Source organism: Anomalospiza imberbis, chromosome 15 (genome assembly GCF_031753505.1).
Source record: "Anomalospiza imberbis isolate Cuckoo-Finch-1a 21T00152 chromosome 15, ASM3175350v1, whole genome shotgun sequence".
Taxonomy (NCBI): domain Eukaryota; kingdom Metazoa; phylum Chordata; class Aves; order Passeriformes; family Viduidae; genus Anomalospiza; species Anomalospiza imberbis.
Window position 1 is genome coordinate 17,360,924 of NC_089695.1, and position 26,931 is coordinate 17,387,854.

At 48.3% G+C, this 26,931-nt stretch overlaps 3 protein-coding genes and 1 long non-coding RNA gene across 7 annotated transcripts; 3 read left to right on the top strand and 1 right to left on the bottom strand.

Moving 5' to 3' along the window:
* Window positions 1-527: 527 nt before the first annotated feature.
* On the top strand, window positions 528-5,449 carry LOC137483265 (E3 ubiquitin/ISG15 ligase TRIM25-like). Of its 2 annotated transcripts, XM_068206223.1 has the most exons (6): window positions 528-1,242; window positions 1,871-1,966; window positions 2,341-2,574; window positions 2,669-2,691; window positions 3,615-3,784; window positions 4,358-5,449. In XM_068206223.1, exons 1-6 carry the CDS (start codon window positions 628-630, stop codon window positions 4,432-4,434), a joined length of 1,215 nt encoding a protein of 404 aa, XP_068062324.1. In that variant the 5' UTR covers window positions 528-627; the 3' UTR covers window positions 4,435-5,449. The 2 variants fall into 2 exon arrangements, with proteins under 2 accessions (XP_068062324.1, XP_068062323.1); XM_068206222.1 differs by lacking the exon at window positions 4,358-5,449 and having other exon boundaries at window positions 3,615-3,885.
* Window positions 5,450-5,747: 298 nt separating this feature from the next.
* LOC137483269 (probable E3 ubiquitin-protein ligase MID2) lies at window positions 5,748-12,061 on the top strand. Of its 3 annotated transcripts, XM_068206237.1 has the most exons (7): window positions 5,748-6,431; window positions 7,743-7,838; window positions 8,394-8,627; window positions 8,768-8,790; window positions 10,106-10,242; window positions 10,635-10,936; window positions 11,840-12,061. In XM_068206237.1, the coding sequence occupies exons 1-6, from the start codon at window positions 5,808-5,810 to the stop codon at window positions 10,655-10,657; spliced, it is 1,137 nt and encodes a 378-aa protein (XP_068062338.1). In that variant the 5' UTR covers window positions 5,748-5,807; the 3' UTR covers window positions 10,658-10,936; window positions 11,840-12,061. The 3 variants fall into 3 exon arrangements, with proteins under 3 accessions (XP_068062338.1, XP_068062335.1, XP_068062334.1); XM_068206234.1 differs by having other exon boundaries at window positions 5,750-6,431; window positions 8,768-10,242; window positions 10,905-10,936; window positions 11,785-12,061; XM_068206233.1 differs by having other exon boundaries at window positions 5,750-6,431; window positions 8,768-10,242; window positions 10,905-10,936.
* A 3,538-nt stretch (window positions 12,062-15,599) lies between these two features.
* Window positions 15,600-26,198, top strand: SLC26A2 (solute carrier family 26 member 2). The gene is made up of 3 exons (XM_068206201.1): window positions 15,600-15,694; window positions 20,771-21,409; window positions 23,223-26,198. Exons 2-3 carry the CDS (start codon window positions 20,783-20,785, stop codon window positions 24,717-24,719), a joined length of 2,124 nt encoding a protein of 707 aa, XP_068062302.1. The 5' UTR covers window positions 15,600-15,694; window positions 20,771-20,782; the 3' UTR covers window positions 24,720-26,198.
* Window positions 22,793-23,331, bottom strand: LOC137483258 (uncharacterized). The gene is made up of 2 exons (XR_011004412.1): window positions 23,196-23,331; window positions 22,793-22,925 (listed from the first exon to the last, which is right to left on the bottom strand). It is a non-coding gene; the product is annotated as an uncharacterized lncRNA (long non-coding RNA).
* Window positions 26,199-26,931: the final 733 nt, after the last annotated feature.

Consider the following 26,931-nt stretch of genomic DNA (forward strand, 5'->3'; position numbering starts at 1 on the left):
TCACTCCCTATTGCACACACCACACCTTGCTAACAGACCAGCTTAAATCTATGTAGCTTTTACATATCCAGTACATTTCCCCAAACTCATACCTATATGCTAAACACGCCCTGAATTTTCCTCATGTTTAAATCATATCTCAGAGTTTATTCTCATTGAGGAAGGGTTCTTATGAGGTTCACGGGTGGTCATCGGGAGAACATCCGATTCCTGCAATTATTCTTTTTTGGTCACAGTCCTCCAAAAAGGTTTCTTCTCTTTGAATGCATCCCATTGCTGTGGTCGGAGCAGGTTATCAGCATTGCCCTGGCTCACAGACTTTACGGCTGAGATAACCCAATGCACACAGGACAAAGCCCGGTGCGGTAAACCGAAAGGAATTCCCAAGACTTCATTAAACACGGCTTGTTACAACTTTTTTTGTCAACACCGGGACAGCCATAGCCCCTCCCACGTGGCTCTGAGAGGCAGGAAGCTGGAGAGAGGAGCGGGAAGATCCTCCCTTGCACGGGGGAGGAGGCAGCAGCCTTTAGCGCACGGGGGGAGAGTTCGCTCCTCGTCACTGCTCGCGTTTTGTTTCGTTTCCCAGCAGAGCCCTCCCTCTCAGCCCTGCCCAGAGCTGGAGCCATGGCCCAGGCAAAGGCTGTGGCCGGGCTGAAGGAAGAGCTGACCTGTCCCATCTGCCTGGACATCTACAGGGACCCCATGACCGTGGGCTGCAGCCACAGCTTCTGCAGGGACTGCATCCAGAAGGCGCTCCGGGCCCAGCAGAGCCCTGCCCGGTGCCCGCTCTGCCACTCGCCCGTCGTGGAGCTGCGGCCCAACTTCCACCTCCGCAACATTGTGCAGAAGTTCATGGAAGCTCCTGCAGACCAAGAGGAGGAAAAGCGGGAAGAGCAAGGCAGGGAGAAGGGGGAAAGCTCGGGCCAGCCACGGGAGGTGGTCCTGTGTGATTCCTGCCTCCAGGAGCCGCAGCCCGCGGTGAAGACGTGCCTGAGCTGCGAAGCCTCGCTGTGCCAAGCGCACCTGAGCAGGCACAACAGTAAGAACGGCCAGAAGAACCATGTGCTGGTGGAGCCCTGTGATGGCCAGCTTTTGGCTGAGAGGAGATGCCCCCAGCACGGCAAACTGCTGGAGTGCTTCTGTGAGAATGACTGGCAGTGCATCTGCGTCCTGTGCTCCGTCATCTCCCACAAGAACCACAAGATCATCAGCTTGGAGGAGGCTTTCAACGAAGCCCAGGTAAGAGGTGGCTGGGGCAGTGGGACTGGCGTGCATTGCACCAGGAAAAGCCCAGAGAGCTGCCCATGGCACAGGGGCAGCTCCTGAGTTGGAGAGTTGCAGCTCCTGAGTTGCATTCCCAGGACGGGGCAATATTGCAATCCCGGGCTTTCATTCTTAGTTTTGTCCCAGGTTCTCTCTGGGTTTGGCCCTTGGGATATAAAACAAGATGTTATAAACGCTTTTTTCCCCTCCAGAGAGAAAGAGTTTGGCCAAACTGGTGGGACAGAGTGCTGCTGTGAGGTTTTAGTCCTTGGTGCAGCTCCAAGGCAAAGATGAGCCTGAGCTGCACTTATGCCAAGATAATGAACGACAGAGTAACAGAAAGAAAGGTGCCAACAGGGAAATAGCTTTATATGTGGCTAGTGCACATGAACAGTTTTCAGCTTCAAACTGTCCTTTTGTCCTTGTAATTGTGGCATTTGTTCAGGGATAAAACCTTCCAGTGAACCTTGATCTACTGATTTGTCCTGAGAGCATGCAATGAGCAGACCTTTAGCAAGTCTAGCTGAACGCCTGTGGGTAAAACTGCTGATCTCCTGCATTATGCCAGTCCTATCCTGACATCTCCTTCTGGTGATCATTGCAGAAATCTTTTCCTGCAATACTGGAAACACTGAAAAACCATGAAGCTGCAGTGGATAAAGCCATAGCAAACGTGCAGGAACAAAAGAAGGGACTAAAGGTTTGTTTCACACTCCCATATCACCTTGGGGTGGTTGCTTGCTGGTAAATGACGAGATAAAGTTTTCTTTTGCCCTTCCCCAGATGATGGATTCTGAAGCTTTTTTAGTTCCTAGGTTGTTTCTCATGTCTTTTTTGAGGTTTTTTTCTTTGAGGAAGGATGATGCATAACTTCCTTACCAGTCTGGGAGGTCCATTCTTAGTAAAGCTTGAAAGTCTGTGCCACCTGATGAGTGGCTGGTGTGTGGCTTTTTTATTTTTCCAACCTTCAGCGTTTAGTTACTTCTCTCATCCCAGAAAAAAGACAGATTTTTATTTAAGAGAGAGCTAATATGGAAATTGTCCCTTATAAAATTGAAATTGTTTTCTTAATAGACTGATGAGAGCCAGCGGAGGGAACGGCTGGAGAGCCTGTTCAAGGAGATGTATACGGAGCTAGAGAAGAAAAAAGGGGAAGTCCTGAAAGTTCTCAGTGACTACGAGGAGGAACAACTTTCCAAGATTCAGGTAGAGATGAATAATCACAAGGGGATGAAGGATTTGGCCAGCCAGGATGTTCAGGAGCTGGAGGCTCTGAGAAATCAGAAGGACACACTCCTTTTCACCAAGGTACCTATCGGCATCCCCCTTCCCAGAGACACACAGCTCCCGGGCTGGCCTGTGCCTGCCCTGTGCTAATTCTGCTTTCAAAATGTCTTTACAGGCTTTTGCAGCGATTAAAGGCAGGTAAGCTCTTCCTGAGGTTTAACAACTTCACTGACGATGTGGACGAGGGGACGGAGCGCACTGTCAGTGCGTTCCCTGGCAGCACTAAGGCAGGCAGGAGTGTGGCTGTGCTGGAGGGCAGGAAGCTCTGCAGAGGGCTCAGGACAGGCTGGATCCACGGGCCAAGGGCAGCAGTGGGAGGTTCAGTGAGGCAAAGTGCCAGGTCCTGCACTGTGCTCACAACAATCTCATGCAGTTCCAGCCTGGGGAGCAGTGACTGGAAAGCTGCCGGGCAGGAAAGCAACTGGGAATGCTGTTCAGTGTTGGCTGAACATGAGCTCAGGTGTGCCCAGGTGGGTGAGAGGCCACTGGTACCTGGCCTGTCTCAGCAATAGTGTGACCAGTGACGGTCCCCTGTGCTGGCACTGCTGAGGTCACACCATGAGTGCTGTGCCCAGTTCTGGGCTCCTCAGGGGAAGAGAGATGTGGAGGGGCTGGAGTGTTCCCAGGGAAGGCAATGGAGCTGAGGAAGGGTCTGGAGCAGCTGAGAGAGCTGGAAAGGGGCTCAGCCTGGAGAAAAGGAGGCTCAGGGGGCCCTTGTGGCTCTGCACAGCTCCTGACAGGAGGGGACAGCCGGGGGTCGGGCTCTGCAACCAGGGAACAGGGACAGGAGGAGAGAAGGAACAGCCTCAGGCTGGGCCAGGGGCAGCTCAGGGTGGACATCAGCAGGAATTTCCCCATGGAAAGGGTGCTCAGGCACTGGAACTGCCCAGGAAGGTTTGGATCCCCATCTCTGGAGTGTCCAAGGAAGGGCTGGAGGTGATACTTGGTGCTCTGGGCTGGGGACAAGGTGGGTGTTGGGCACAGCTTGGACTTGATGGCCTTGGAGGTCTTCTCCCACATCTGTGATTCTGTGGTTTTGTGATTCCTTCTGCGTGTTTTAGGCATAGCAAGCCACTTCCTAGCATGGATGGTGTGATGATTCCAAAGCCACCCATTCCTTTGGATAAATCATCAACAGATGCTGTTCTGAGACTTTTCCAGCAATTCCTGTCAAACATGGAGGTCTCCTTTAAGCAGCCACCACCTTTGGCATTCAGAGCTGCACCTAGTGGTGAGTGCTCATTTCACCATGAAAGTGAGATGGGGAAGTCAATAAAACATGTACAAACTGCTCTAATGAGGCACCAAGTACTCTGAGTACCTCTAGAAGTGCTCATTCCTTACACTGTATGCTTATTTGCACATGTGTGTGCAGCAATGGGAGCTGGTCCTGGCATTCAGGGCTTTGGGGCATGCCTTGAATAGACCTTGTTAAACCAGGCTATGGATGAAGAAGCTGGGAAGTGCCAGGAGTTTTCTGGGAGGATCAAGGGAAGATAATAGCAATACCTCTGTGGCATCCCTTTGATTCAAGGGGAAAGTTGAGAACTCATCCCAGCAGCAGCAGGGTGGAGTTTGCTTAGGATATAAATAACCTGGTTTGAACTTTGTAAGCTCAGCCTACATTCCCAGAGTTGTCCACAGTGGACACTTTTCTGACTGAATTGGTGAAATTAGGGTTCCCTGGGTACTGCTCTCTGGATGGTGCTTCAGCCCTCACTAGTAGTGAGCCGTGGGTCAGGACAGAGGCCGACTACAAATCTCTACAATTATCTATTAATCATAATGCATTTTTTATCTTTAGGTCCTTCATTTTTTATTGGACCTACAGCATACCCTGGATCCATGTCTGGATCTACCTCTTATTTTTCTTTCAATTAGCCTAACAGAATACAAATTCAGTGGCAATCATAATAACAATCATAGAAAGGAGGGAAGACTGAGAGAAAAGCCAACCAAAGCTCTCACTGCACAGCACGATTGCTCCCCCATCACCTGCTCTCTCATTTCCAGCCTCCTTGTGGCCATCTCCCCCCTGTTCATACACTGGGCATGATGTTCTGTGGTGTGGAATATCCCTTTGGCCAGTTTGGGTCACCAGCCCCGGCTATGCCATTTCCCAGCTTTTTGTGCACCTCCTCGCTGGCAGAGCATGAGGCACAGAAAGCTCCTTGGCTCTGGTCTAGCACTGCTCAGCCACTGCCAAACCATCGGTGTGTTACCAACATTATTCCCTACTGAACCCAAAACTGTACCAGCTGCTGAGAAGAGAATGAATTCTCAGGAATGGAATTCTCATGATTAGAATGAATCCCATCCCATTGGACAGGACTCCAATATACACAGTGCCATCCCAGAGCTGCTGGGAGGAGGACACCAGCAAGGAGAGCTGCTGGAAACTTGGAATTGTTTGTGCCTGGTTTGAATGCTGCCTGCAAATGCCACACAATAACCTCTGTGAGTTTCTTAGGTCGAAGACGACAGCGGCAGAAGATACGCTTTCTCTTTTCATGATGTGTCTGTCAAGGCTGGACATCCTGCTAAGAGCTTCAGACTTATAGAGACAGGAACCATCCCTTCCAAGTATCCCATCCATGCTGCCATCAGCGTTTTGAAGCTCCTGGAGTGATGTGGGGACAAGGTGTTGTTTTGTATTTCCAGGCCTAGAAATTGTGAGCCTTGCACAGAGGCTATGCTAAGCTGGCACATCAGAAATTGGATTGTGGGCTGCTGTGGGAGGGCATAGCACAGCACCCTGCCTCTTCCTGCAAGAGCTCCTGTCTTACTTGTTCTGTTAATCATAATGGAAATACCATTAAGATGCTCATTTTTGTTCAGCTGTTTCAAATACTGTGTTGGCTTCATGTTAATAAAGTCACGTTATTAGCTTGTTAAACGTGATGGCATTTATTTGATCTAAAAGTTGACAGCACAACATTAACTGCTGCAGAAGCAGGCAGCAGCGATGCTGATCTGTGGTCTAAGGCAGCAGCTTTTGCCTCTGCCGCCTCTTTCCATCCTGCACACCCAGTGCAGAAGCAAAGCTGCCCTGGGAGGTGAGGACAGACTGGGCAGCATTCCCTGCTGGAGACTGAGGGGAAACGTCCCGAAGTGGCTGCCGCAGTGTAGGGAAGGGTGGAGCCGGCAGAGGGAACATTTCTCTGCCAGGCCTGGGGCGGAGAGAGGGCTGGAAAGACCCTGGGCCGGGTGCCTGCCTCTGGTTTTACTTTCGGTTCTCTGCTCTGGCCGCAGCCATGGCCGAAGCTCGGGAGGGGTGCGGAGGGGCTGGCAGCCTGGAGGCCGAGCTCACCTGCCCCATCTGCCTGGAGCTGTACCAGGAGCCGATGTCGCTGAGCTGCGGCCACAACTTCTGCCGGCGGTGCATTGACGAGGTGCTGTATTCGCAGTGCCGCCGGACCTGCCCCACATGCAGGGCCGACCTGGGTTTCACCTTGGAGCTACGCAACTTCAAGCTGGGCAACATCGTGGAGGCATTTAAGGCCACCATTTCCAAAGGACAAGAGGCTCGAGGAGAAAGCCTCCAGCAGGACCAAGCCGCCGAGGAGAAGACGGACGTGGATCCCTGTGAGCAGTGCCTGGATGGGCCCCAGCCGGCCGTGAAAACCTGCCTGATTTGCGAGGCGTCCCTGTGCCAGGCCCACCTGAGCAAACACAACGCCAGGGATTTCCATCAGGAACACATCCTGGTGGAGGTGGGAACAGGCAGAGCGGAGGAGAGGAGGTGCCGGGATCACGGCAAGCTGCTGGAATGTTACTGCCTGAGGGAGGAGATGTGCATCTGCGTGCTCTGCTCCATAACCGGCGACCACAAGGGCCACGAGGTCATCACCATGAAGGAGGGACACGACAAAAAGCTGGTAGGGAGCTCTTCCCTCCTCACGGCCCCTGCCCTGGCCGGGAGGACGGGGCAAAGCCGCAGGAAGGGCGGTAGGGCTTCCCCGGGGAGTGGGGATGGGTGTGAGGGCAGCGCCGGGAAATTTCTTTCCGCCCCAGCAAGGCGCTGGTGCATTGTGCTGGAATTTGCTTTTCATTCCCTCCTGTGTGCTGCCAGAACAGTGTGAACAGCTAAGCAGAGGGAGCACAGCGGGAAAGGGCGCTGGGGGCTGGCCGGGACGAGCGTGGCTCGGTCCCTCAGCGTGTGGGGGTCCCTCAGGGCGGCGCCCCTCAGCGAGAGGCTCCGCTGCCCCACAGCCGTGAGGCGCAGCCCCGGCACTGCCAGCCGCCCTCACTGCGCTGTTCCTGGCTGGGATTGAGAAGTAGTCCTGCAGGGATTAGAAAATCTCTTTCTCCGCAGAGCGCCGGGAATGCCATGCTATTGAACTTTGGGTGGGGAAGGGAGTTTTCCCGCTCGAGGTCCTTCCCTTGGGCTCTGTCCGTGCTGTAGCACGGTACGATCAGGCTCTGCTCCCCAGTAACCAGTGACAGGATGAGGGGATGCAGTCTCAAGCTGTGCCGGGGAGGCTCAGGTTGGACATCAGGAGGAATTTCTTCACTGAGAGGGTTGTTAAACATAGGAAGGGACTGCACAGGGAGGTGGTGGAGTCCCATTCCTGGCAGTGTCCAAGGAGCAACTGGACGTGGCACTCAGTGCTCTGGGCTGCGTGACAAGGTGGGGGTTGGTCACAGGTTGAACTCGATGGCCTTGGAGATCTTTCCCAATTTCAGTGATTCTGGGATTCCTCCCTCTGCCACAGATTTTGTGGAGCCAGTGTCCCAGTAGATACAAGAGACATGGGGTCTCCATATTCCTGCCTCTGAGTCCAGCTGCTGTCCTTGAAATGCTCCAGAATCAGCTGAGACTAAATCGGCTGAGATTGAGGGGATAAAATGCATTCCTTATGCTCACTCACTGCCTTGCGTTTGACATATCTGGGCTCAGTTTAGAGCCCAAGCAAAAAACCCTGCGGGAGCCCAGTGCATGGGCAGGAAACAGTTCCCTCTGCACCTCAGGACAGGTCACAGCCTCCTCAGGAATTAGCAGAAGCATCCTTTGCAGTTACATGAATTGCAAACTAACTTCCTCCCCCAGGTTACATATCAAAATTTCAGGGCTGCCAAGCAGAAGTGGGATGTGTGAGACAATGGCCATTTCACCAGCTCCACAAATTGCCTGTCTGGTTTGAAGCTGTTCCAGCTGGGAAGTTTAGTGCTGTCTTTCCTTCTGCCAGGTTAAACTCTGCAACACCATGACAGACCTGCAGGAATCTAAAAGTGATTTAGATACTGCCTTAGAAGAGCTTCAGGAAAGCGAGAATCAGATCAAGGTTGGTATCCGGATTATTGCTAATTCAGAGCATCTTTTCTTCACAGTGTCCTAGCAATAAGTGATGGAAACTATACCGTTAGAAGCAGATGAATAGAAAGGGAAAAGAGTGGTCTGAGAAACTGCCAGAAGCCAAGATTCATTGCAGCCTTCCAGCTCCTCCACAGGAGGAACCATCTGGGGGATTCCACCCTGTATTGTGGTTGCACAGACCAGGTTGCAGGACTGGCAGCCTACAGACTACATAAGATTATGTATTTTTAAAGTTTTCTACCTGTTTAATAAAAGAAAAGCAATTTATATCTACAACTGGGATTTTCAGTGTGTACCAGTAAGCTGTCACATTGGTAGCTGAAATTCATCTGACTTTGTTTCTGTATCAGGATTAATTTTGAAAAGCCTCTGTTGAATCAGATATTCTAAGCAAATGTTTATTGTCTGATTCCTTCTAAAGCCAGCACAAAGGACAGATAGAATCCTAATTGATAAGCAGAGCCACTAAACTGAAGGGTGGAATTTCTGAGCCAGTGCCCCTTTTTCTTATCTCTTCATTTAGAACAATACCAAAACTCTGACATCTGACCTAAACCAGCTGTTTAAAAGTATAAAGGCAGAGCTTGATAAGAAACAGAGGATGATCCTGAGTGACATTCGGTCTTATGAGGAAGAAGACCTGGCAGTCATTGCCAACACAAGGAAGGAAGTGGAACAGAAGAGAGACCAGGCCGAGCAGAATATCCAGGCTTTGCAGATGATAAAAGAGCAACCAGATATTTTCCTCTTCTTCAGAGTAAGCAGTGGTATTCTGCTTTTCTTCATGGATCTGCCTATTTCTCAGCCAGGTGACCTTTCTGAAAATCACACTAATGATATTTTTCCTTTCTTCCTTTTTGTCTTTTTTTTTTCTTTTTTTTACAATCCTCTCGGTAGGATCTGAAAGTGGTTACAGACAGGTATGTTCCACTTCATAACACTTGTTTTCTTCTTTGAAAGAATATGGTGTTGATAACTGGGATCAAACCCCACTACCCTGGGCTGCAAAGCTGCTCCCTATTCCAGCTGAGCCAGAGGGCACCACATCCACACAATTAACAGGGATGGAGAGATCCCTGCCTGCTGTTACACTTGTCTCTTTAAATTTCGGTTTCCTGCCAGGAGTCTCATGGATATCACTGGCTTTTATTACCAGAAAACTGTTTTTATCAGGGATGAAGCCCCTAGGGTTCAGTTTACAGTAACACCATCTTGGATGCACATTGGTGACCCTCCCTCAGCTGAGTTCCCAGGGAACAGCCTTTGGCAGCAGAGATAACCAGCTCATTTCCCAGCAAGTTTTGAGTTGTGGACAAGCTTGGTAGCTAGAAAGATTTCTTATTATCTTTAATTTATAACTTACCACTTCCTATGTGATGCCTGGGTGTCAGCTGTAATTCAGTGGTACAACACTGCACCAACAGTTCCAGATCCACGAGAGGCTTTGCAGCAGCACTGCAGGCCCCAGCTGCACAAAGGGAAATAGAGGTTGATATTAGGAAAACGTTTTTCACGCAAAGGGTGATAAAGTACTGGAATGGTCTGCCCGGGGAGGTGGTGGAGTCACCTGGATGTGTTTAAAAAAAGACTGGATGTGGCACTGGGTGCCGTGGTTTAGTTGAGGTGTTAGGGAACGGGTTGGACTCGATGATCTTGAAGGTCTCTTCCAACCTGGTGATTCTGTGATTCTGTGAAGGGCTGGCTCAAACATCTACGTGGAATTTGAGCTGTCACCTTGGTAACTTGCACAGATTAAAATTGAGTTCAGACTCGGGTTGTAAGGAGAACTTGGAATCACCATGTACCTCAGGGCTGCAGCTCAGTCTGTTTCTCACAGCTGTGCTGCAAGTCACATCCTAGCCCATGGGATCAAGGTAATTTTCCAGAAACCTGGAGAGCATTTAATACGTTTGGCATTCTTGTTCTGGCACAGCTACAACAGTAAGAGCCTGCCTGCAGCACGTCAAGGCACTGTTCACACATGGGGATTATCAAAACTCTTCCTCCTCTCTCATTATCAGCATTTGAAAGTTCCAGTGCAGGTCGGTCAGCAAAAGGCATTGCCAGATAAATAACAGTACGTAACAGTTGGAATTCAACCTTCACAAAGGGCCGTTAACCCAATAATTCATGTTGCCAAAGCCCTCTGCTCTTTGCAGACTCAGTCCTAGTGAAGAATTCTGTTACCTTTGGATGCTGGATGGTTTTCCTTGGTGCAATGACTCTGTGCCCTAGGATTGCAAGTCTGGATCTGGTCACTGAGAATGTGCAGGTAGAGGAAGTGCAGCTGGATGACAGACTGATGACCCAGTATGAAACCCGGAAAAAGAAGTTTTTGTTGCACCTGGACTATCTGCTGGATGACATCCGCGGTGAGCGGCCCCAACCCAGCCCTGCTGACACTGTGGGAAACAGGGACCCCAGTCCTTGGCAGCTCCTTCCACCAGGGTGTGAGGGGCTGATGGGGGGTCCTGAGAGCTGTGGGGATGGGGCAGTGGGCAGATTTCTGTGGATAACAAGGAAGAGGCCTGCTCCTAAGCAGTGCAAGGCCAATTTCTCCTCTCTCTGATGTGGTTTCCTGCTCCCATCAACTTCCCAAGTTCTGGGTGCTCAGTCCTACTGTCAAGAAACATCCTCTGTGTTTGCCCAGCCCCATCCCCTCCTGGTTTATCTCTGACCATGAGATCCAGGGGGACAGTACCCAGCCCTACACTTGAGTTCATTGCCAGCTTTGTTAACTATTCTTCTCTATTTTTTTTTTAAGATCAAAGCCACCGAGTAAATTAAGAGGAGCAGGTAAATCCTTTACTTTACCTATAAAATGTTCCCTGCAAATTTCTCCTGTTGTTCATTTAAGGACTGTATGTCCTGCACTTTCTGCTTCAGTTTTAAGGAGACCTAAGCAGGGTCTTGGAAGGCTGTCCTTCACCTTAAAAGAAGGGAGTCAGATCTATTCACATCTCTTGTTCTGCTATTAAACAAGATGTGATTTGTGTTTTACAAGGCTCTAACATTCAACACCATTTCTTTACAGCGAGGCTTCCCCTACTGATACCTCTCCAGAATGTAAGTGTTCAAAAATACCATTTATTCCTCAGGACTCTGGCTTGGGGCTGTGAGTCTTGCAGAGAAAAATCTCCCACCTAACAATGTGATCACCATTTTGTTGCATGTATCTCCTGTCCTTGCCAGAGAGTGTAGCCTCAGGACACAGCTCTCAACATCTGCACTGGGCAGAAATCTCTGGGAACTCACCATGGAAATCATTTATCCTCGGCCTGAGGGAGATACTGGGTTTGCTTCAGCACTCAGGAAAGCTGAACCTGTTCCAAGGAAAGACCACAGAGGGGTTCCCACCAGCTGGGCAGGCGCTGGAGCAAACCCAGTACCTGAAAAGGTTCCCTAGTTAAATCCAAATGCTGCAGGAGATATGAAAAGTGTGAACAGTATTTCTCTGCAGATAGCACTAGTCCAGTGCTCAAATCTGCTGGGCACAGCAGGGCATCTTTTCTCCAAGCTTTTTAAAATAAATGTTATTTAGAAGTTATACAAAATATTTTTTAATTATTCTTTTAACTGCTGCAACTGAAGTTCAGTTTGCAAATTATTATCTTCTTAATTTGTAAATTGAAAAGAAAATCTTACTTCCTTCACTGCTTTTTAACTTCTGGAGTAAATATAGAGGTATATTTTTTAATCAGTGCATTTGTCCATTAATTTGTCTTGTGAGCTCAGTCAGTGGCTGTGCTCTACACAGAACCAGACAGTCACTCAAAACAGGTCAGGGAAAAAGAAATATTTTTTTCTGGGACAAGGCAATGCTCTACTTGGAAGCTGCTTGTCAAATATGTTGTAAAATATTACTTTGTTTTACAGTAAGTGAAACTTTGTCATCTTGTTTATTCCCACTGCAGGAAAGCATTGTTGAGAAGGAGCAACATACATGTTTGACAGTTTTGATTCTCTTAGGCCCAGATGTAAGGGAGATGTGAAAAACAGATGTCAGAACTGAGATGGAAAGAAAAACCTGAGTATTATCCAAAATTACCTCTAGTAATGAGAACCTGCCACGTGTTTTGATCTCCCCTCCCACCTTGAATTCAGATAAATTCTGTAGCATATGACAATTTTTTTGTAAGTACTAAGAATTATCATGAACATAATAAATTCTCCAACTGCTGCTGCATTGCACACTGTGGACTGTATTATCTCATGGGTCTGATTATACTTTTGCACGATGATTTGTGGTGACTCTGTTGTCACTATGTGGCTGAATAACCAAATAAATGGCTCTAGATACACGTAAGCAAGGCTGGAGGGTTTCATACCATCACCAGGAATTAGTTGTTGAGAGCATTTTTTGTGGGTAGACTCCCAAAAAATCAAGGCTGAAGTTCTCTGTGCTTTTACAGGACTTGTGGCTACAGCTCTGTTCTGTCACTTGTGATAATCAACACATACCTGATTTCAGGGATTAAAAATAAACACAGCAGTCCATCTCAGATTCAGGGTAACATCTCTGTTCCTGGTTTAAATGGACTCTCCAGGCTGTGCTGTGTGCTCAGCCCTGGCTCTGCTGCACCCATCAATTGTCAGCATAACAGAAAGCACGTCGCCAAATTTTGGGAGCTCAGCGGCTGCTCAAGGTGACTTTGCAAATATTCCTTCTTGCTCGAAGCCAGCAAGGCACAAAGGGCAGGTGCTCTCAGCCACTCAGATGAGGCAAAAGAATTGAGCCTGTCCATCAGCACTTTCCTGACCTGGGCTTCTCTCTGGCTGCCAGCTGAAGGAGCTGGGAGCAGCCAGTGCAGGTCACTGCTGCTGCTGCAGAGTTCCTGCAGTGCTGCAAACCCCTGCAGGCAGCAACCCTCACTCAAACCTGGGATTTGTAATCCTGCTGCAGGCTCACAAAGCTCTTGGATGAAAATGAGAATCTAGGAGGTGGAAATTCTGAGTTAGATGCTAGATTTCTGAGTTGATGGTGCAGTTTAATTCCTCCATACGTTTGCTTGTTTGCAAAGAGACTCATCGGAATTTGTGACTTGTTTTAATGTTCCATGCTTTTGCCTTGAGGAAGCAAAGAGCTGAAAGACTGGTTGAAAGTAGGGTAAGAAAACACACAGAATCTAGCAATTATGTGATTAAGCCTTCTAACACACATCAACACTCTGAAAATTTTATCACCTAATTACTTCTTGACTCTAGGTGACAACACTGGACCGTGACACACAGTGAAAGTGCAGCAGTTCTGCACAGATGTTTGTGCAGAACACTTTTTCTTGATTGCAGTATAATTGTGACATGCATAGTCCTGAGATAAGGACAGAACTTATTTCTTTCTGATATCTTTATGGCTTAAGTATTTTGATTACCTAAAAACTCTGATTCATTGCATCTTTCCTTTGGTATTACGCCCTCTCACTTCCAAGCACTCAATTTTTACTTGGCATTTGTCTCATCCTTGATGGAAGCCTTTAAAAGCAGCTCATTTTAGCTCTTCTTTTTTGATTTTGCCAAGAACTGAATGATGTGACTGAATTAAATTAAATGCATTTCAAGCATTAGGATGGGCCTCTTGCTGTTACTTAGTCTGATGGGTTTTCTAAGTCAGACCTGCCACACATAGACCTCTGTGTGTGTGACATTAATTAGGGCCTTCCAAGCCCAGCAGGTCAGGGTGGAGAGGAAGGTTTGTCCCAGCTCTGATAGAACTCACAGATGGGAACCAGGCAGTTCCATGTTCTCCTTCTCCAAACTTAATGCAAGAATGTGCAAATTCAGGCCTGAATCTCAGTGCACTGCGAGCTGTAGAGGGAAGGAAGGGCAAGGAGAGTAAATAACTCATTTTTAACCACTTTCAGCGTAACCCAGCCATCCTCCCACAGAGCTGTACCAGCAGGACCAGGGCACTGGGCTGGGAGGTGCCAGGAGGACAGGACTGAAGGCAGGAGGCTCCTTGTGCCCAGGTGGCACAAAGCAGCTGAGAGCTGGGGGAAATCACAGGCTGCCTTTATCTGCTGAGTGATAAAGCTGAGCTGGGAGCCTGGGAAAGACTGGGAAGAGCCAGGGAGAGCTACTGCCTGTGGGGTTTGTGGACAGAGGGCTGATAACACCATCACAGGCAGAGCAATGTGCCAGGTGGCACCAGGGCCCGGTGGGGCTGGACAGGAGCTGCTGGGCAAAAGGCAAGGAGGGAGGGCTCCCAGGGCTGCCCAGGAGTATCTGCTCAGTGGAACAAAGCAATTTCCAGGATAATTTTGCAGTCTGACCAACTGGTCTGTGGAGATTTGCTAGTCCAAAGATGATGTGGTGATCTTGAGAAGCAGCAGGTTTGCCAGGCAGGCTGAGTGGGATGGGCAGATGGCACACGCTGGCATTTGTGTGTCAGCAAACCCCAGCTCCTTGGCAGGAGATTTCTGGAGCATGAGGAGCCCAGAGGCTCATTTCTCCAAGGCCAAAGGTTTCCTCAGCACAGAAATATATTAACCATAAAGCTTAATATACCTCGAGAAGAGGAAAGCAATTGGAAGTGAAATGATTTAATTATCTTAAATAATTGCTTGGATTTTTTCCACCCATTTTTAATAAAATCAGTCTAAAAGTAATAAGAAAAAAAAGCCTAATTTTTTTGTAGGTCCAGAAAAATAATAATGCTTGGGATTTTTTTCTTTATATATAATGTTCCAAGAATATATTATTTCCCTGTTTCTTCCATGAAGACATGATGTATTGGATGATGCAATTTTTCCACAGCCTGTGCTTCTAGAACAAAAATAAAAATGCTGGAACACACGTTGCTTGGGTTTGTGATTTCTTACTAGGATTCTGCAGAGTCCCTGCACAATAGGCTTCGAATGCTTTTGTCCTAGATGTCACTCCTCCCAAGGATTTGCTTGTCTTGGAGTCACCATATACTTCAAAGTCAATTAAAACTCCTGTGGAAGTCCTTAAAGTGATTGGGAAGTCAGTCACTGATGTTTTTGACAATGGACAGTCAGGGGAGAGGGAGGAAGCTCTTCTATTTCCATAGCAATTGCCCGTTCTGGTTACCATGACATCTAATAAACCCTCATGGAGAAGGGAAGTGTTTTCTATGGAAATATTCGGTATTTCTACAGGAAGATTTACAGCATTTGCTTAACACTGAAAGACAAGAGCATGAATTCTTCAGGCTTGAAGTTGGCTTCATTTGCTCCAGTTGTGTATTGATGGGGTTTTTTGACAGTTTGCATTTAAGGTTCCACCTGGAATGCAGATATTGGGCAATGTTTGACTTCAGAAGAAACGTGTGTCTGCTTTTCTGTGTGACCGGGAAAGGGAAGGCAGACAGGGCTGGGCATGGCCCCTCCGACCTCGAACCTCTAGCCCAGACACCTTAACAGAAACCTGGGATTTTTGATACCCACATTGCCAAGGATCCTTCACCCTTCCCAGCTGTTTAACGAATCCCAGCGGTATCCCGGAGCAAAAAGGGGCCAGAGAGAGCCACTGCTCCCCACCTGCACAAAGTTTAATCTCATTTCGCCTCACATAATCGCTTCACCTGACATTATCAACCGTATACTTTCAATTTAAAACGGCTGAGTGCAAAGCACAGGACCAGGAGCAGCCTTTCCCCGAACTCCGCACACGTGGAATCCCTTCGGAAGCGCCCCAGGCCGGTGGAAGGGGCGCGGCTCTGCCCGGCCCTCCCTGCCCGCAGCGGGGCGGGCTGTCCGTCCGTCCGTCCGTCTGTAACTGTGTCTGTAACTGTGTCTGTAACTGTGTCTGTAACTCTCTGTCCGTCGGTCCCAGCCGCCCCTGGTCCCCGGGGAGCCGCGGGCGGTGAGTACCGAGGGAAAGGGGCGGGCAGGGCGCGGGGGAACGGCGGGGTCCGGCTCGGACCCTGCTGGGCTGCTGCTCGCAGCCCCGGAACGAGCAGGAGGAGAGGAAAATCCACAGCGAAGCCATGAGGAAGTTGGGTAGGAAGGCAGTGGGACCCCGGGGCTGAAAGTGAATGTGGCGTTAAAAGCTGAGTTGTTGCTCTCACTTCCCTTCCGCTCTGCCCGGACCCGAAGTGTTGGCTTGGCTTCCAAAGCGCTCAGCAGACCCCGCAGTTTCAGTGGGTACACGGCGCGTGGGCTCCTTCTTGCAGGCTTTTATTAATTTTATTAAATTTTGCTAATTAAAACGCAACAGCCAACGCAGTTGCATTATCCAGCGCAGTCCCGGTGGGTTTCCACTGGGACCGGTGGGTCTCTCCCAGCCCTGTGGATGCAGCCCGGGCAGTGTGGGATGCCCTGGGCTGAGCTGGCAGCTGCTGCCGGAGGAAATCCCTTTGTGCAGCTCTTCCTCAGCCCATCCTCAGTGCCCAACGCAGCTGCTCAGCGTTCCACCTTCCCCTGCTAACAGAAAGGGTGGAAGAAGGGCCCTAACACAGGAGTAACTTGCTGAAAGCCTTGGCAAACTCTCCCTGAGAAATCCGGGTGGGATGCAGGCTGCTGGAGGGATCTGCTCGGGGCAGGGCAGCCAACACGCTCCGCTGCCCTTGGGAGGTGACACAACTTCACAGCTTCCCTGGAATATCTGGCTGCCAGCAGGGAGCCGATTCCATGGGACCTTCCCCATAAATGCAGGAGACTGCTGCTGCCCGGGAGAAGTGAGGAGATCCCGTATTTGGAGTAGGAGCAGATCCCGTATTTCACAAAAGCGAGGTTTTATTGTCCGCTTTGCAGGTTTTCCCACATGAGTGGATGGCTGCTGGTTCCTGTGCCAGAAATGAAGCAGCTCAGTTTCCACATGTGTTCCTTAAACGTGGTTTTATTATTCATGCTATTTTCAGTCCTTTGTGGAAATAAATGTTTGTGGCTTGACTGTTTTGCTGGAGGATATGAAGGATTCTGTCAAATTCCAAGGTGCAGGCAGTGTTGTTCCAGTGCTTATCTGGGTGTTATCGTGGTAATATTGAATTTCCTTGTTGCTCCACAACAGCAAAGACTTTATTTGAAAAAGGTCGTTGTCCAACAAGAGAAAGGTCAAAGATTTAGTTGTCAAAATGCTGTGATATGCTTTCCTGTTATATTTTTAGGGGAGACGTTTTCTAAGGGCCCAGGTCTGGTTCAGTTTATGTGGAACTTGGACTTCTGATTCACCTGTTTCTCTTTTACAATTCTCCAGGAACTGTTCATCTCTTTTTAGATTATGGATTTTAGTTTTTAGTGCATGTAAATTCTCCTGCCTAGCAAGGGGTACACGAGGGTGGAGGGTGATCACATATAGTGATAATTTAAACATAGAAAAATAAGGAAAACTGAGATGGGTGTTGTAGAAAGAATACTTTTTCTTCAGTTTCTACTCTGAAATGCTGACATCTGAAGTTTCACCATGTAGTAGTTGTTTCAGCGGGTGAGTGAGCTTCACAATCTATTTTTCTCTTACTCTCAAGGTGACTCTGATGTGCCACAGACAAATGAAGTCCAAGCCAGCCCTGGGCTGCAGGTAGTGCTCCCCCAAAAACAGAAGCCAGGCAGATGCTGCCACATCATGGGATCAGAAAGAAGGGACCTCCAGAAATAATCGGGAGGTCTGATGATTTTTAGAAACTGCAGCCCCCCTCCTTCCCCCACCCCGTATCTTAATTCCATGGCAGTCAGTTGATAACTGATACTGGAAATTTCCTCAGTTCTCTCTTGTAGTTTTTTTTTTTTAATCTTAAGCGAAGTTTGTGGCAACGAGACACCCCCTGAAAGGCCAAAAGGAGTGATAAAAGTGAATTCTAGGTTGTGTGTAAATAGCAGCTTTCAGAATAAAAACCACAGCAGCACCTTTTTCAAGTTAAATGTACAGAATGTCCTTCAGTGTCCAAACCATGAACCAAAGATGTTTTCTCTTTTTTTTTTTTCTTTTTTTTTTTTTAATGTGTAAGAATAAATTCTAGTTTTATTAGACAAGCCTGGGCTAACGGTTACAAAATTAATACAGGGCAGCACTATGAGGCAGAAAAGGGTGAAATGAGTGTTGGCAATTGTGTCATTTCCTACTGCCCTGACATGGCAAGGGGCAGGGACTGTGTGCTGAAAGGTCCTTCTCATGGCATGGAGAGAAAGCTGTCATGCAAGTCAGCACAAAGAGCCAGTATGTGCTCAGAGTCCAGGAGCCAAAAAGGTTTTTACTTAGAACATTTCCCTACTGTCTGGACATGACTGAAACCCAGGCACCCCCTCCCATGCCGATGTTTTACAGCAGCACCAAACTGAGCTGTCTGGGGTTTGTCTTGGCACACTGAAGAAAATTCCCAGGTTTGAGTGAGCTGCCTGCAAGTCCTGGAGGAGGGACAGAAGGAATCAAAAGAACTTTCACTACTGAAATCTTTACTAAAATTTCAGAAAACAAACTTATTGCTACACATAAAAAGTAGTCTGACTTGATTTTTTTTTTCCCCCCCTCAGCTTTTACAGTGTTGATTGGCTGAGCTTTGGGTGCGTGAGAAGCCTTTTGATTTGTAACTCTGTGCTGGTAAAACAAATAAAACTCTTTGAGCAAATACAGCTCCAAAATGTACTTTTGCAAAGTAGAGCTGACACAGGCTTTGTAATACTCCCTTGATTCTCACTGTGTATTTAGGGAGTTGTGAGGGCTGTAAATCATCAATTTGCAGTCCTGTACAGGTGGGTGAGATTGGAAACCTGCAAGGTAGGGGTGGGGGTCTCCTCCAGGTGTGATCACTGTATCATCTTGAGCACGTCCCTTCTTGCAGTGCAGGTTCTTCGTTTAAAGATCCTGATTCTTCATGTGGCACTCAGTGCTCTGTTCTGGGGACAGGGTGGGCATTGAGCACAGCTTGGACTCTGGGCTGGGAGGGCTTTTCCAACCCCAGCGATCCTGGGATAATACAGCAGGGAGGAATACAGCCCCTGTCACACAGAAAATCCATCCCTGCTGGTGCCATGGTTTGGGGTCTGTGTTTGAAACCCTCCTTTCAGTACTGGTTCAGGGGCAGCCGGCAAAGAGTGGCAAGGTTTGGTTATTTGGGAGGGTGCAGGAGCTCACCCACCAAAGAGATGCTCCCTGTCTGGTCTGTGCTGAATGGAAGCACCTTTGGGAGTCCCAGCTTGGAGCAGGAGATGAAACAGAAACTCCTCCCTGGTATTTTCTGCCAGCATCTGCCATGTGTTTGCTTTAGAGATGTCTGCAGCTCCAGGGATAAGGACACCAGGGCTGGGTTAGCTGGGTGGAATTACTTTCTAATTGGTTCTGGCAGTCTCTGAAGAAGCCATTCTAAATATTAAGTTCCATAGCTGGTTCTGTTCTCGTGGGTTCCTTCTGCTCAGGCTGTCCTAAGGCAGTAGGCACCACACAAAGTCACTCCTCTCACTTCTCCCTCCCCTGTCTTTGGGATATGAGAGGGAGAAGTGCAGGGATGGTAGCACGGAGTATTTTAATTAGGAAATATTTCTGTACCAATAGGGCTGTCCAGCCCTGGCACAACTTCCCTGGAAGTGCTGGAGTCCCCATCCCTGCAGGATTTAAGGCTTGTAGTTGTGGCACTTGGGGACGTGGGTTATTGGAGGCCTTGGCACTGCTGGGTTGGACTGGGTGATCTCAGAGGGATTTTCCAACCTGAATGACTCCACAGTTCTGTGATGCTGTAGCTACTTGTGAAATGGTGATTAACTGAACACGTTCTGAGGCAGACTCAAGCGGCATCCTTAGCACCGCCAGTTCCAGTAGCAATTTATTAATTGGTGCAATTAATTCAGGACAATTGGACAGTTAATTGGGCAATTAATTCAGCAGTGAACGTTCCATGGACAGTAGTCTGGCTGATGTTTGCACTGCACGGAGGGGACGTGAGCAGCACATCAAATCCATGTTGTCATTGCCACTCTGGGACTGCAGTGCCAGGAAGGGAAGCCTGGCAGTGACACTTCTCAGGGTTCTCTTGCTGGGTCTCACCCCAGTGAAATGGCCTCGCTGTACTGGTGGTACCAGCTATTGGGGCTTAAGGTGTTTCCTGGAGAATTCTGGATGTTTTCTGCAGGTGGGAGAGCTGTAAGTGCTGGCAGTCACTCGTTACGCTCAAGTTTCATTAGGGTTTGTCTCATCAAGGTCTTGCTCTTTCCCAGTCAGGCAATATGTTCCCAATATTAAATTATTGATATAATGACCCTGTTTTACTGTCTGTGGGCAGCTTGGTCTAGAGCACCAGTTCCAGCAGAAGTGTCCCACCTACCTATCACTGTGCCCAGTAATATGTTTTCCACTTCTGCACATTATTTTGATCAGGTGCAATTTCTTGTAAAACCAGTTTTGCAGAAGTGTGAAGTGCTTCTTTTTTCAGCGTGTCATTGGCTGTAAAAAAGCCACTTCTTAGGTAACAAACCTTTACAGTATTTGGCAGGCAAAATCACTGCATTAAGAAAAAAAAAACAAACAAAAAAATGAAAAACAACCCACAAGAGATGTAGACTGAGCTGTGCTTTGTTGGAAATGTCCCACTTGCAGTTAATTTTCAGCAGCTGAACTGGAGTGGCTGTGGCACTACAATAACCCCTCTGTCTGGCTTTGCAAGGTGGAACAGGCTGCAGGCAGAGATTTTCTCAAGGAAGTCTCCCAGAAAGGCAGTGCTGCTGCATTCCTGTCCCTTTCCCAACCCTGCCAGCAGCAGGTGTATTCCACAGGATATCAGCTTCCCTCCTGGGAAAGGTCATTCCTTGCCTCATAGGGATACAGTGGGGAGGCTCCCTAGAGAAAATCTCATTTTCTCAATTCCCAAGCAAGCTGCGAGGTTCCCAGTTTGCTTGGAAATTGCTTTCTCTCAGCTGAACTGAGAGTTTCAGCCCTTGCTTTTCATAAATGCTGTGTTCAAGTCTCCCATTGTACATTCATTTTTGTTTTAATGGTCTTCCTTCGTGTTTTCAGTGAATCCTGGCCATGGCAGCGATGACAGAGACCAACCATATCCATGCAGTGGTGGAAGGGCCAGAAGGAGATGATGCCAAGTGCAGTTTCCATCACACAATGTTCCTGGAACCCCAAGAGAAGAAGAGGAACATGAAGGCTCTGCTGGTTAAGCAAGCAAAGGAAACTTGCAGCTGCACCCCAGCCAGAATTAAAGACTGTGTTTTGGGGTTTTTCCCCATCTTACAGTGGCTTCCTAAATACAAACTCAGGGAGTATCTCCTGGGGGATGTAATGTCTGGTGTGATCGTGGGGGTCCTGCTGGTCCCACAGTCCATTGCCTACTCCCTCCTGGCAGGGCTGGAGCCCATTTATGGCCTTTACACCTCCTTTTTCTCCTGCATCATTTACTGCATCTTCGGCACCTCCCGCCACATCTCCGTCAGCATCTTCGGCGTGGTTTGCCTGATGCTGGGGCAGGTGGTGGACAGGGAGGTGGAGAGAGCTGGCTACGAGCTGGAGCCAGCTGTGCCCAGCACCCTGCCAGGCCCGGGAGGGCTCGGGAATGGCACTGGCAACGGGACGGAGCCGCTGTGTGACCGGGGCTGCTACGCCATGGCCGTGGCCGCCACCGTCACCTTCATCTCCGGGGTGTACCAGGTAAGGGCAGCTGCAGCTGCTCTGTGTCTCTTGTGGGTTGTTTTTTCTTTTTTTAATGCAGTGATTTCGCCTGCCTGTAAAGGTTTGTTACCTAAGAAGTGGCTTTTTAACAGCCGGTGACACGCTGCGAAAAAAAGCACTTCACGCTTTTGCAAAACTGGTTTTACGAGGGAATTGCACCTGATCAAAATAATGCACAGAAGTGGGAAACACATTACTGGGCACAGTGATAGGTAGGTGGGACACAAGAGCTGGCCTCGTCTTAGAGATAGAAACGAGATTAGACATCTGGGGTTTTGTGCAGAATATTAAATTTTTTATTGTGGAGAGTTCATTTTTATATGGTATTAGAAGCTACTGTGTCTGAATGTAATTGGCTGGTAATCTAGTGAAACTCAGTTCATTGGTTGGTAAGGGTTATTGTACATGTCTGTCAAACTTTTCTAGTTTTAGATAGTTTACATAGTTTCTTCTAATATTCTAATATATTAGAATATTATATAGAAGCATATTAGAATATTATGTATTAGAATATATTCTATATAATATGGAATATAACTAGAAGAAAATACGTAAACTCGCTCTACTTATTTTCTAAACTCACTGCTTGCCTAAATTAAAGCAGGTATCCTTGTTTTTAGAGTCTTATACATTAACCAGAATGGGATTATTTTTAGCTGTACTGCAGAGCTGTGGTATTTGAGTTTGTGAGTTCACATTCATTTGTCCAGGGTGACAGCCCATCAAAATATATAGGAGGGGAACAAAGCATGTTTGTGATACTTTAAACAGAGGTTTTGGGCACAACCTGTAACTTTTTGTACTGCAAGGTCCTGTTGAGTTATTTCAGAAATATTCTGGGCCTCCCAGGCACCACTGGATTTTGGGTTTCATCTTTCATCCCTGTGGGATGGCTGCAGTTTTGGAGTTGTGAATTGCACTTAATTGTATTTGTACTTGTAAAGACTATTAAGTTTCTTTATCTGAAGAAATCAGATCAGTTTATCTTCAGTCCCTCTGAATATTAGGCATATTCTCTACAGGCCAACACCCTCAATTTTTTTTTTCAACCAAAATCACATATTCTTTGTATCAGAAACTTTACAATCAAATCATAAAAAGAAAGTCTTCTCACACCGGTTAATACTAACTAGGTAAGCTAATTACTATCAATGTTTTACACTTAGAACAACCTTGAATTAATTATCAAGGCTGTAAGGGAGACTTTTTGAGAGCTGTGAGCTGATTTCAGCCCTCCAGGTTGCAAACCTGCCTTATCTTCAGTAATTGAGATTCTTATGGAGTTCCCACTTATCTCTGTCTTTATGCTCTGCAGCAGAGGAGTTTGTAGCTCACAGACTTTCTGAGTCAGAGGCACCAGACTTTCTGCAGTGCAAAGGACATTTGTCACCCCACAAGCTGTGGTTTTATTGCAGGCTTTGAACTCCAGTGCAAGGCAGACAAAGGCCAGCAGGAAAGTTTTAGATCCTTGCAAAGTTCACAGAGTTTAGAGGAACTGAAAGAGAAATGGCAAATGCAGACAGTATTTCAAATGTGGGGTTTGTTTTTTTTTTTCCCTACATTTTCTTTTTTTCTTTTTCCCCACCAGGGTAATTAGCAGAGCAAACAATAAACATTTGTTCAGGGGATCAAGACCCCCAAAAAGCCTGGTTTGAATACTGGAGACTTTTCTCCCTACTCAGACCACGCCTCATCCTCCAGAGCCGTGCGCGATGTTGGGTGTTTTTATCCCAGCTGACAAAATCTCTGGGATTTGTGTCCTGACATGTCGTGTGTGGTTGGTTCCTTCCAGGTGGCCATGGGTTTCTTCCAAGTGGGCTTTGTCTCCGTGTACCTCTCGGATTCGCTGCTGAGTGGGTTTGTCACAGGGGCCTCCATCACTGTCCTGACCTCACAAGTCAAGTACCTGCTGGGCCTGGACCTTCCTCGGAGTGGGGGCGTTGGCTCCCTCATCACCACCTGGATAAACATCTTCAGGAGCATCCACAGGACCAACATCTGTGACCTCATCACCAGCTTCTTGTGCTTCCTGGTGCTCATCCCAGCCAAAGAGCTTAACGAGCGCTTCAAATCCAAGCTCAAGGCTCCGGTTCCAGTGGAGCTCTTTGTGGTTGTGGCAGCCACTCTGGCATCTCACTTTGGGAGGCTGAGGGAGACTTACGGCTCCAGCATTTCTGGGCACATCCCCACCGGGTTTCTGCCACCACGCCCTCCAGTCTGGACCCTGATTCCCAATGTGGCGTTGGATGCCATCCCCATTGCCATCATTGGCTTTGCCATCACCGTGTCCCTCTCGGAGATGTTTGCCAAGAAGCACGGATACTCCGTGAGGGCCAACCAGGAGATGTACGCCATTGGCTTCTGCAACATCATTCCCTCCTTCTTCCACTGCTTCACAACCAGTGCAGCTCTCGCCAAGACCCTGGTCAAGGAGTCCACCGGCTGTAGGACCCAGATGTCCGGCATGGTGACCAGTTTGGTGATCCTCCTGGTCCTCCTTGTGATCGCACCTCTGTTTTACTCCCTGCAGAAGTGCGTCCTCGCCGTCATAACCATCGTCAACCTCCGCGGAGCCCTGCGCAAGTTCAGGGACCTGCCCAAAATGTGGCACCTGAGCAGGGTGGACACGGTGATCTGGGGGGTCACCATGGCGGCCACGGCGCTCATCAGCACCGAGATCGGGCTCCTGGTGGGGGTTTGCTTCTCCATGCTCTGCGTCATCTTCCGCACGCAGCGGCCGGAGGCGCCGCTGCTGGGCTGGGTGGCCGAGTCGGAGACCTACGAGTCCCTCTCTGCCTACAAGAACCTGCAAACCAAGCCTGGGGTTGTGGTGTTCCGCTTTGAGGCCCCCATCTACTACATCAACAAGGAGTGCTTCAAATCCACCCTCTACAAGCAAACTGGGGTCAACCCCGTGTGGGTGAAGGCAGCCAAGAAGAAAGCGGAGAAAAGAATGCTCAAGGAGAAGGAGGCGGGGTCTGGGGACAAGCAGAGCAGCATCCCCGTGGATTTGGGGTCAGAACCCCTGGGGTTTCACACCATAGTGATCGACTGCTGCGCCGTGCAGTTCCTGGACACGGCCGGGATCCGCACGCTCAAGGAGGTCTGCAAGGACTACGGGGACATCGATGTCCACGTGCTGCTGGCCCAGTGCAACCCTTCCGTCAGGAGCTCCCTGCTCCGAGGGGAGTTCTTCAAGCAGGGGGAGGACCACCTGCTCTTCCACAGCGTGCACCAGGCCGTGGACTTTGCCCTGGGCACGCAGGGGCACGGTGCTTCGAAGAACTAGCTTGGGAAGAGAGAGGTTGGAACAAAGGCTGGGCAAACGTGTCTGTGTGTCTATGGAATCGATCTGTGTGTGCTCAGGTAGCAGGGCAGGGTGGAGCCAGCACACTGGTACTGGGCAGTCTCTCTGGATTTACCTGCCAGGGGTAGTGATGCCATGGGAGGTGCTGAACGAAGGCAGTTCTTCACTTGACTGTGGCCAGTCTGCAGATCTTAAGTTTGCATAGGGTTGTTCATCTCATGTCTCCTCTCTGGAGCTTTCTGTGTCTCAGTTCCGCTCTTAAGTTGTGATCAAGTCTTTTTTGCTACCCTGTCCTTGAGGATGGGGTGGGATTTTGGAGTAGTCTGGACATCTTGTCCAGCTGAAGAATGAGGCAACTAATTTCTCATCCCTCATTCTGGCATTGCTTTCCATCACCACACCCTTGTGTTTGCCAAGGAATGGCTGCCAGGGACTGTTTGCTCTGGTCTTTACTGGGCAGTGCTTGAATTTGCAACCTCCCTGAACCTCAGATAGAGAAATCAAATCTAAACAGGCAGGAAATTATCTTAATGGATATCTTCTAACCAAGCACCTCTCACCTCCAGAGGTTTTGGCACTGCCTCCTAATTCAGCCAGGCCACAAGGAAGTGGTAATCTTATTTCTCCACAGGCCTTTACCTGCCTGTGCCCATGGAAATCCTGCCTCTCCAGTTTGATTTTAATGATTTCTTTTTCATAGATGACTCTTTAGAAGTCTGATTCATTCCTATGGTCAGTCTGTTGTTTTCCTAATATTTAGGAGCTCTTTAGATTTGTGAACATCAGATGTGGACAATATCTAGCTCTTTAATTTTAACCAAAAAAAGTCTCTTCTAGGCAGTTTTTTATGCCAGGTACAGAGAATCACAGGCGCCAAAGTGAAAAGGGACAAATAGATTATCCAGCATCTGCCCAAATGTGTCCATGTCACACAGACTTTGTGCATGAATGCAGGATTTATTGGCTATAAACCCTTTGCTGTGTCCTGGACTTTATGCAATGGGAGTGCACAGACCATTGGAAAAGGAACCAGGAAAATTCTTTCCTGAACTTTTTTTTTTACCAGGTCAGTATAAATAGAGCTTTTTAATTTGATTTTAAATTCTGTGGAAGTGAAGAGTGTCTGTTCTTCATGCTAAAATACAAGGATAGGATTTTTTACTGCTTTCCTCACAGCAGTAGAATACAATTGTGAAGGCAGCAATGAGAGATGAACAGCTTTTCCTGAATACCAGCTATACACAGCACACATCCCTGAAAGAGGGTGCTTTCCTCCCAGAGGAGTTCACAACCTGAATTTCAGGTGTTTCACAGCTTTTAAAAGGGAAAGGTGCTGTGAACAGACAATATTCTCATCCTTAATAATTCAGAAATAATGAGTCAGAAGTAAAAAAAAAAAGGTGTAAAATCCAATATGAATTGTGGAATGTTTACTAAATAGAAAGAGATTTTGAGTTTAAACTGTTTTGTTGAGTTTGTTTGTTTGTTTTTGTTTTTTTTTTTTTTTTTCTGAGCAGGGACCAGTAACTATTCTCTTCTTTCTGTGAAAGCTGAATGCCATGAATCACTTCACTCTGGGAGCCTCAAAGAAGGATGAGGCAGCAGGAAGATGAGTCCTTTTTGTGTTAACTGAATTTACTGCATTTTTGAGGACACCAGAGCAGCATAGAAGTGCTGGGGAGGTGAGGGAGAAGGAGACCCTTTTCCAAGACAGCTTGGAAAAGGAGACCCTCACTACTATCCACCCATTGCACGTCCTAGGACTGGCAGTGGTGAGGAAAGAAGCCTCTGTGTCACTGGGAAAAGTCTGCTGTGTTCAAACCCCACAGATGTTCTGCCTCAGCCCTGAGGCCTCTTTATGAAGGAGATGGATCCCAAATTCTGCTGGATTTTTCTTTTGCTGCCGTAGCCTCCTGCACGAGCATTTTTGTTGTGGGCTGAGGATCCCCCGTGCAGCCTGGGGAGCTGTGACCCCTGACTTGGCCCTGCCAGGGAGGACTGGGCTGGGCTGTGTAAGAGCAGTGAGCAGGGTCACATTTTGAGGCTGTATTTCAGGTTTTAACCAGACCTGCCTTGTGGGCAGGTTTGTCCCCGCAGGGGTGGCAGTGCCAGGGCCTGGGGGAGTCCCTTTGCAGCAGAGTTTGTTCGCATGATCAGAAAGAATCTCTGGGACTTTGAACAAAAACCTCACTGC